This window comes from Oncorhynchus mykiss, chromosome 23, assembly GCF_057628025.1.
Source record: "Oncorhynchus mykiss isolate SJ-2025 chromosome 23, ASM5762802v1, whole genome shotgun sequence".
Lineage (NCBI taxonomy): Eukaryota > Metazoa > Chordata > Actinopteri > Salmoniformes > Salmonidae > Oncorhynchus > Oncorhynchus mykiss.
In genome coordinates, this window is record NC_143044.1 from 61,591,160 (window position 1) to 61,601,373 (window position 10,214).

The following is a 10,214-nucleotide window of genomic DNA, read 5'->3' on the forward strand; positions in this document are numbered from 1 at the left end:
GCGCCGATGCAAAGTTTGGTAACAGAATTTCGGTAAAATCTCCCTCAGTTTCTTATGTGAGAAAGCTTTACAAAAACTCTAAATATACACTGAGTGTACAAAACATTAGGAACACCTTCCTAATATTGAGTTGCACCCCCTTTTGCCCCTCAGAACAGCCTCAATTCATCAGGGCAGGGACTCTAAGGTATTGAAAGCGTTCCACAGGGATGCTGGCCCATGTTGACTCCAATGCTTCCCACAGTTGTGTCAAGTTGGCTGGATGTCCTTTGGTGTGGTGGACCAATCTTGATACACACAGGAAACTGTTGAGTGTGGAAAACCCAGCAGCGTTGCAGTTCTTGACACCAACCGGTGCGCCTGGCACCTACTACCATACCCTGTTCAAAGGCACTTCAATCTTTAGTCTTGCACATTCACCCTCTGAATGGTCACACATACACAATCCATGTCTCAAGGTCTAACAATCCTTCTTTAACCCGTCTCCTCCCCTTCATCTACACTGATTGAAGTGGATTTAACAAGTGACATCAATAAGTGATCATAGCTTTCACCTGATTAGTCTGTCATTGCACATATTGTACACTCAGTGTCTTGAGAATGAAGATTCCAAGATGTCTGCTGATATCCCAGTCTTTCTGCAGACATGACACCTCGACTTCAAAAATATATATTATGGTTATTGAACTACACGAAGTTGATTTCCATCAGGTAACAGAATTACGGTGACGGAACTACATCATGGGTCCCTGATCAGTATTCTACAGAAATGCATAATTATGGATATGAATATAATTATCTTCATGGTGATGTATCCTGGGTAATATCCTGCTTTACATATCTGAGTATTATTCTACACACTGGCTAGTATTCTAATGAGCTCCGCCCCCAAACAAGACCAAATGTGGTTGGTCCGGACCAGACCAAATCTGAACCAAATCAGAGATGTCTATGTTTCACATCACAGTACAGCACAGTGTAGTTCAGTACAGTAGATATGTTCAGTGCAGTACATTATACTGTGCTCTACTCTACTGTGATCGGAACCAATCAGAGACGTCTATGTCTGGGCCAAATCAAAGCCGCTCCGGACCCCAAAAAAAATCTACATCTGTGGACGTTGAAATCAAGGACAGGGCGGACTGACAACATTTCAGTGGGTGAGGTGGCTTGTAACAGTAAATGGAAAGAGAGTAGGTGTCAGTACGAGCTGGGAGAGGTGACACACTGGGGGGGGGGGCTGTCCAGATTGGCCTATGAGCTGAACATAACAGTATGTCAGTGGAAGGGAGGACAGTAGCAGGTGACTCAACCGTGGTTTGTGACTACTATGATTTGCCATTGTAGCCAATTCAATTGCAGTAATTCTGTTACTTGTTTTTTTTGTAATTCCATTACCGATTTGGTAACAGAATTAACACGTTTTAAATCAATTAATCATTAATGAACAAAGTGTATATTAGTATAAACACCAACTACCTTTACTTGTTATTTGTGTAAACATTCATTATCCTCATGAAGAGAGAATTGAAAATATCTTAAAACACACAGTAGGGTCCGAAATGATTGAAACCCTTGATAAAGAGGAGCTTAAATGACTGTATAAAATAAATCATTCAAACACTGAGCTGTATGCTAAAAAATAAATAAGCGTCAATTATATTTGTTTATACTAATTGAAAATGCAATTTTGTTTAACTAGCAATAGTTGATTATTATTTTTTATTTTTTTTAAAGGAAGGGGTCAAAATGACCTCACCTTGAGAGGATAACTGCACTTAGCTTGAAATTTTACCCCCACTTCAAGTTGGTTCAAATGGGTCCTTTTACATGGAAATGCCCCTATGAGCTTCACGTTGGTTCTAAATGGGTCCTTTTACATGGAAATGCCCCTATGAGCTTCACGTTGGTTCTAAATGGGTCCTTTTACATGGAAATGCCCCTATGAGCTTCACGTTGGTTCTAAATGGGTCCTTTTACATGGAAATGCCCCTATGAGCTTCAATTTGGTTCTAAATGGGTCCTTTTACATGGAAATGCCCCTATGAGCTTCACGTTGGTTCTAAATGGGTCCTTTTACATGGAAATGCCCCTATGAGCTTCAATTTGGTTCTAAATGGGTCCTTTTACATGGAAATGCCCCTATGAGCTTCACATTGGTTCTAAATGGGTCCTTTTACATGGAAATGCCCTGAGCCTAATGACCATAGGATGTAAAGCAGAGAAACACATACCCCCTGTTCAAAGAGTGACTTTATCACTTCCGGGTCCATGAGAGAGTTTTCGTCCATCTTCGACACGAACGGGGCAAGACGCTCCTGTGCAAACTTGTTCACTGTTCAAATGTGGGACATTAAAATGAAATGCAATGTGACTTGATTAATTGAACTTACATAAAACCAAATTCATGACAAATTAGACCAATCCATAGCATGGTCCAGTCTGTTTATTAAATCTTATTGGTTGGTTTTAGTGCTATATAATCACACACACAATACCAGTCAAAAGTTTGGACACACTTACTCATTCCAGGGTTTTTCTTTATTTTAACTATTTTCTACATTATAGAATAATAGTGAAGACATCACAACTATGAAATAATGATAAATATATTTTAGATTTTAGTAGCCAACCTTTACCTTGATGACAGCTTTGCACACTCTTGGCATTCTCTCAACCAGCTTGATGAGGTAGTCACCTGGAATGCATTTCAATTAACAGGTGTGCCTTGTTAAAAGTTTATTTGTGGAATTTCTTTCCTTCTTAATACGTTTGGGCCAATCAGTTGTATTGTGACATGGTAGGTGGTATTCAGAAGATAACCCTATTTGGTAAAAGACCAAGTCCATATTATGTCAAGAACAACTCAAATAAGCAAAGATAAATGACAGTCCATCATTACTTTAAGACATGAAGACCAGTCAATCTGGAAAATTTCAAGAACTTTTAAAGTTTCTTCAAGTGCAGTCGCAAAAACCATCAAGTGCTGTGATGAAAACTGACTCTCATGAGGGCAGCCACAGGAAATGAAGACCCAGAGTTACCTCTGCTGTGGAGGATAAGTTCATTAGAGTTACCAGCCTCAGATTGCAGCCCAAATAAATGCTTCAGAATTCAAGTAACAGACACATCTCAACATCAACTGTTCAGAGGAGACTGCGTGAATCAGGCCTTCATGGTCGAATTGCTGCAAAAAAATCCACTAAAGGACACCAGTAAAAAGAGACTTGCTTGGGGCAAGAAACACGAGCAATGGATATTAGACTGGTGGAAATCTGTCCTTTTTGTCTTAAGAATGTAAAATAATAACATTATTTGATTTGTTTAACACTTTTTTGCTTACTACATGATTCCATATGTGTTATTTAATAGTTTTGATGTCTTCACTATTATTCTGCAATATAGAAAATAGTAAAAATGTTTTTAAAAAACTTGAATGAGTAGGTGTCAACTTTTGACTGGTACTGTGTGTGATATATATATATACTTTGTTGCTCTGCCTGTATATCCGGCATGCTCCAACTCACCAGCATCCCTCATCATCCCCTCCTCCTCAGAATATGTCTGTAGTGGAGGGTAGGAGACCCCCAGAGCAGCAGCCTGCTCTGCAGACATGTCTGGTTGGGTGGATCTGTTCCGCAGCCCATGTTGGCACACACTCCATGGTCGGGACACCTGCCTACCAACCTGAAATAACACAGTTACATTTTCGCTGATGGATGACACGATACAACTTTGAGTGTCTAGGCAAAAAGTTGCCACTCTACTCAATCCCCCCAAAAAAGATTTGCCCGGCTATCCAAACTCCTTGTTCGGTCAGCCATCCATTTGATTAAATCCATTTGAATTCAATCCCTTTTTGACAGCACCCCCTTTGATTTGTACCAAACCTTTCACACATATTTGCCCGTCGTAGAAGTGCTCAGAAAGTGACTTTTTGCACATGAATGCAAAAAACATTCAAGAGAAATGTGACCTATTTTGCATACCCCACCATACCATGAGACATCCATGTCTTCATCACCAGAAAAAATAAAAACAGTTGAGTTTGATTTCATAAAAGCTTAAAAACAGGGTTGTCAATAAAAAATAAAATAAAAATTGACATTTTTAAAAAAAATGTATATTTTTTATTTACCTTAAATATAAATAATCTACAAAAGCATTCATTCATTTTTAAGTAGTATTTTTCCAATTTGATTCCCATTGTAGTACATTTATCCGCCAAAACATTATACCCACCCTGTATTCAAGATCATGTTGTCTCAACCAATGGTGGGCACAAGTAGGGCTACAACATATACGAATATAGTTGGAGGTCCAGACATCAGAGAACGTTTGACAACCCTGTTTGTAAGCTTTTATGATATCAAACTCAACCGTTTATTTGTTTCCAGTAGTGAAGACACGGATGTGTCATGGTAAAGTGGGGTATGCAGAATAGGTCAACTTTGAGCATCTTCAGCTCTTGGAATGTTTTGGCACTCAGGTTAAAACAAAAAAATCACTTTCTGAGCACTTCTAAAATGTTAAATAGTGACCGTAGCAAGCGACAATAGAGCAGTGGAACAATTCAGTTTGAGTCGTCAGGCAACAAACATATATCCATTCTCCAGCATGAGTGAATATGAGAGAGTGGTGGCTATATACGGCAAGATAAAAAGCAGTGACACAGGCAGGACATTTCTTCATGAGTAACTTGTGGTGTAACTGACGCAGGCGGTAACTAACTAGCTAACGTTATGTCATTTTTATTATCATGCAGCTAACTAGCCAACGCGTTGTGTGATAGCAGGTTTCGAAATGGGGTAATTTAAAGTTACAAAAAAAACACTCACTAGCTAAGTTCGTATTTCTAATGAAGTATGACTACACAAAGACAACCTATCCTAAAAACAACAATGTGAACGAAGAAACCGCTTTTGCATTACTTATTCGTCTCACCTTTGAGAAGCACCTGATCAAGGGCGAAGCCATGTTTTTCTCTTGTTTACATCTGAGTGTGTTCACTTTCCTATTGACCGGGTGAAACAGCGACCGTGGAACGGTTTTCGCATCTTTCACTTTGGTAGAACGTGATCAGCTTTTACTCATGTCTTCAATTTTATATACGCAGGGTATCTTTAATCAAATAAACATGTTTCTCTAGGCAAACCCTTTCTCTTTCTGCTGTTGTATTTCCAACTAGGAGCTTTTCACTGACAGTCGGCTCTGTGCTTCTGAAATGGGAGTCATTTTACTGTTGCATAGCTACTATAACACATAGAGCTCCCTGCTCTCTCTCTCTCTCTCTCTCTTTGTTTTAGCACAACCAGATAACATTAACTTGTCATCACATATATTTTGATTGTCTAGATCGTGTTTGAAATGTCCATCTTGACATCGGTCTTAGAATTAACATAAGAACGGATGGGAAAGCGTAAGTTGTCGTGTATATTTTTTTTTTAAACGGTGCTGTGATTGACGACCAGCTGGTAAGTAAAATGTCTAGCTCACATTACTAACGTGATATTAACTAACGTTAACGAGCAACGCCGGCAGTAGTGGAGTTATGGGCGGTGTGTCAACATGCTGCGTGTCATGTTGCCACTGTTATGAGATGTTTGGGGGTGACAACATACTTATCATCGTGACTGACTGCCCACATAATGGTTCATGGTTATGGCTCGTCTTTGATCATGACTCTCAGTTCCATTACATTGAAAGAGTCATTGGATGAAGGCGTTTTCTGTAAAGGGGGGGCGTTTTATTAATAAGAGCCGCGACGGCCGGTCTGAACATTAAACGCATAGCTTGCTGGAATCATAATAACCGTATCTTTAATATCGGGCGAAAAATTAAATTAGTTGTTAAACTGACACGCCTTTATTGGGTTAGATTCCCACACGGCCATATTTACACGTTACTGCATCTAACCTGTGTCTAAACGGAAGACCGATGCCACAAACTGTTTTCACTGAAAAATACTGTCGGCTGCAGCGGTTAAAACACTGTACATACAACATACAATGTTTATTTAGCATTTGTGAAATCATTTTGTTGTGTTATCAAAAGTCGAGCAATTTATATTTGAAGAACCGTACCGCAATCGATTCACGTTTAGATGGGAGTCTTTGGCTGTTTTGGCATCCAGAGCCATTTCGCCCTTATTTTAATTAAACCTTTAAGAAAAAAAATCGTATTTTCAATGACAGCCTAGGAACAGTCGGTTAACTGTCTGTTCAGGGGCAGAACGACAGTCAGTTAGGGGATTTGAACTTGCAACCTTCCGGTTATAAGCCCAACGCACTAGGCTACCCAGCCGCCCCTTAAACAGAACATCTAAATTCTTTGGACTATGGAGTAACGTTAGGCTCATTTAGTCCAATATCGGGCTATAGGTTATGGCATACATGCAGTGGTATTGTAACAATGTGATGATCATGTGGTTCATTATGTTAAATCTTCAAGCAGGTAGCCTAGTGGTTGGAGCGTTGTGCCAGTAACCGAAAGGTTGCAAGATCGAATCCCCGAGCTGACAAGGTACAAATCTGTCGTTCTGCCCCAGAACAAGGCACTTGTTAACCCCACTGTTCCCCGGTAGGCCATCATTGTAAATAAGAATTTGTTCTTTAACTGGCTTGCTTAGTTAAATAAAGGTTTTTAAAACATATTATTGCCTTATTTTACAGGTTTCGGGGGGAGTGATCAGAAGTCATCATAAAACACCCCATCTTGCCAAATGGATGATGATCTAAAACCTCTGGATTTCATAAAGGACTTTCAAGAGTACCTGACACAGCAAACGCACCATGTCAACATGATCTCAGGCTCTGTCGGTGGGGAGATAGAGCCCGACCACCTCCAAGCTGGTGAGACTGTTATGAACACTATCAGAGTAATTTACTTTTAACTTATGATGTATGTATATGTATATATATATATATATATATTATATATATAATATATATATAATATATATAATATATATATAATATAATATATATATATATCGGCCCAAAAAATAAGCCATATCCCTAATTTTTCTTTGGGAAGTGAAACCAGTGGAACAGGGCACAGCGCTACGGAGGAAAACCTAAAAGGTGGATTTGAACGTGTTTATTTAGTGGCGATGGTCCGTCATCTGAAAGGGGTCCTCTGGAGGAACAATGAGTGGTTATTCTGTTTATGTAACGGATGTGAAACGGCTAGCTTCGTTAGCGGTGGTGGTTCGCGCTAAATAGTGGTTCGATCGGTGACGTCACTTGCTCTGAGACCTTGAAGTAGTGGTTCCCCTTTGCTCTGCAAGGGCCGCGGCTTTTGTGGAGTGATGGGTAACGATGCTTCGTGGGTGACTGTTGTTGATGTGTGCAGAGGGTCCCTGGTTCGCGCCCGGGTATGGGGCGAGGGGTTTGTCTGAAGTTATACTGTTACATTTACATACCATATTGTGGAGATATTAACGTAACAAAGATCAAGTGATCCTCTCATATCTTTCGAGCACCAGACATAAACAGGACTGCGCCACAAATGGTTTCTGACTAGATTAACTTGCCAGAATATATATTTTGTCACCGGAAAAATAGATCAATGTAAAAATGTGATTTTACAAATCCTGCTTCCGGATAAATTCTAGATGTGATTTGAGCTACAGACCTAGACTTTTTTGTGTGTCAGTGAGGCTTAGCTATTGTTTAGAGGTATCAATTTCCGGGTGAAAAAATTTGACTGTAAAGTATCTATTTAATTCTGTGTGTTGTCGTCTCCTCTCCCGGTAGTAGCAGCTATCCCAGACAGTGATCATCACAATGGGTCGGTGGAAGTCTCTCTGGACGACAGCTCTGGGCTGCTGGTTGACGGCTTCCAGAGAACCTTCGACGGCAAGCTCAAGTGTAGCTACTGCAGCTACGCCAGTAAAGGCACCGCTCGCCTGATAGAGCACATCAGAATTCACACAGGTAAAAATGGACCAGCCCATCTGGCATTTGCCCAACATGCCAGATGGTCAGTCCGCCCATATAGTTAGGATCTTTATTTTATTTATTTTTTTTTTTAAACTTGTATTTATATTGTGTGACGTTACATTTTAATGGATGTTGGAGTTGTGCCAAGATGTTCAAATAAACCTAAACATTCCCTCTTTGTTGATTTAACAGGAGAGAAGCCTCACCGCTGCCAGCTGTGCCCCTTCGCCTCTGCCTACGAGCGCCACCTTGAGGCCCACATGCGCTCCCACACGGGAGAGAAGCCCTACAAGTGTGACCTCTGCTCCTTCCGTTGCAGCGACCGCAGTAACCTGTCCCACCACCGCCGGCGCCGCCACAAGCTTTTACCCATGAAGGGGGCGGGGCTGCCCGCCTTCCTGTCCAACAAGAAGATGCTGAACGTCCTACAGAAGAAGAGTGGCAGCTCCCTGGGCCTGGGAGGCTACAGCAGACACCTCCTCATCAACTTCAGCCCTCCCTCCATGGTGGTGGGGAAACCAGACTACCTGAACCACGAGGTGTACGAGAGCGACGTGAAGGACCATGGGACTGGAGGAGGAGGAGCCAGCAGGGATGTCAACAGTGACATGATGGTGGACAATAATCCTCTGAACCAGCTGTCTACGCTGGCAGGCCAGTTGTCCAACCTCCCCCCAGTGGACCAGACCCCTGTGTCTCCTGACAGACTGTCCTGTAACGACGTCAAGCCGTTCCTCATCCAGCAGGCCTCTGGTGCACCGATTGCAGTGTCAGTATCTTTGTCCACCAGTCAAAGTGGTGCCCACCACCACCACTACCACCACCACCACCACCAAACCTCCTCCCCAACCAGCCCCGAGGACCTCCAACCGCCTGCAGGCCATAGCAGGAACTACAGCCCCAGCCCTGTGGACCCAGAACCCAGCAGTGAGCACAGTGCACACACACGCACCAGCTCAGCTAGCATTAGTAACAGCCAGCCCAGTACCCCTGCCCTGCTCGGTAGCACACAGCACCCAGACCCACAGATGCTGCACAGCTGCCAGCACTGCGACACCTACTTCTCTGACAACATCATGTATACCATTCACATGGGTTGCCACGGCTACGAGAACCCCTTGCAGTGTAATATCTGCGGCTGTAAGTGCAGGAACAAGTATGACTTTGCCTGCCACTTCGCTCGCGGGCAGCACACGCTGTGACTGACTTCCACAGTAACCCGAGAGATGAATTTGAACGATGTTTGGCGCCTCACAGAGAACATTAACTTATTCCCGTGTTTATGATAATCAGGGATCACAGCGATTCTGATCTAGATTTTATTGTATAGTTTTTTTTATTTTTATGATATAACTTAGAGAGTGAGTGTTACTTTGAAATTAGGAATTGGTGTTTCTATAAATGGAGACATTTATCACGTGTCCTCCTCGGTGCCGTCTGAGAATTTAAAGAAAGCAATCTGGAGGTTGGAGACATTTATCACGTGTCCTCCTCGGTGCCGTCTGAGAATTTAAAGAAAGTCAACTTCTTATTATTTAAATGTATCCTTTTATTTAACGAGGCAAGTCAGTTAAGAACAAATTATTATTTACAATGACAGCCTACCCCCAGGGCCAAACCTTGACGACGCAGAGCCAATTGTGTGCCTCCCTATGGGACTCCCCAATCATGGCCAGATGTTATAAAGCCTGGATTTGAACCAGGGACTGTTGACGTCTCTTGCACTGAGATGCAGTGCCTTAGACCGCTGCGCCACACGAGAGCCCGACTCTGAATTAGTTACATAAATATTGGGGATGTTACTAAACTTATAGTTTAAATAGCGATTAGCAAGGTATCTGGTTGCTGTGACTAGAGTTTAAACAGTTTTGGCCTTATCTTTTATTTCACCTTTATTTAACCAGGTAGACCAGTTGAGAACAAGTTCTCATTTACAACTGGCGACCTGGCCAAGATAAAGCAAAGCAGTGCGACACAAACAACAACACAGAGTTACACACGGAATAAACAAACGTACAGTCAATAACACAGTAGAAAAAGTCTATATACAGTGTTGTGTAACTGGTGTGAGGAGGTAAGGCATGAAGCAAGTACAAGCCCATTGGTCCAAATAGGTGCTCAACAATGACAAACAGACAGGCTTTATTATACATTGTGTATAGTAGTGTCTCACTTTGTGGTGAGTGTAAAAACGTAACATTATATCAACGGCTTGAAGTGAATGACATCTGTGCATATTGATGCTTTCAGCTTAGACATCATTTCACTCTG

General features: G+C 41.8%; 2 protein-coding genes across 8 annotated transcripts in view; one reads left to right on the top strand and one right to left on the bottom strand.

Annotated features, from left to right (window-relative positions):
* acadsb (acyl-CoA dehydrogenase short/branched chain) overlaps positions 1-5,233 on the bottom strand; it is a 27,348-nt gene extending 22,115 nt beyond the window's left edge. For both annotated transcript variants that reach the window (XR_016491184.1, XM_090217836.1), the window contains exons 1-3: positions 4,945-5,233; positions 3,528-3,687; positions 2,235-2,335 (exon numbers count right to left, since the gene is read on the bottom strand). Coding sequence is in view for 1 of the 2 variants with exons in the window: in XM_090217836.1 (XP_090073962.1) it covers positions 2,235-2,335; positions 3,528-3,687; positions 4,945-4,977 (294 nt within the window). In the remaining variant the exon portion in view is untranslated. The remainder of the gene's footprint in view (positions 1-2,234; positions 2,336-3,527; positions 3,688-4,944) is intronic.
* LOC110533014 (zinc finger protein Pegasus) lies at positions 5,226-9,477 on the top strand. 6 transcript variants are annotated; one of them, XM_036988999.2, is made up of 4 exons: positions 5,226-6,522; positions 6,672-6,851; positions 7,758-7,937; positions 8,136-9,477. In XM_036988999.2, the coding sequence occupies exons 2-4, from the start codon at positions 6,722-6,724 to the stop codon at positions 9,143-9,145; spliced, it is 1,320 nt and encodes a 439-aa protein (XP_036844894.2). In that variant the 5' UTR covers positions 5,226-6,522; positions 6,672-6,721; the 3' UTR covers positions 9,146-9,477. The 6 variants fall into 6 exon arrangements, with proteins under 6 accessions (XP_036844894.2, XP_021472824.3, XP_090073961.1 ...); XM_021617149.3 differs by having other exon boundaries at positions 5,226-5,474; XM_090217835.1 differs by having other exon boundaries at positions 5,226-5,474; positions 7,761-7,937.
* Positions 9,478-10,214: the final 737 nt, after the last annotated feature.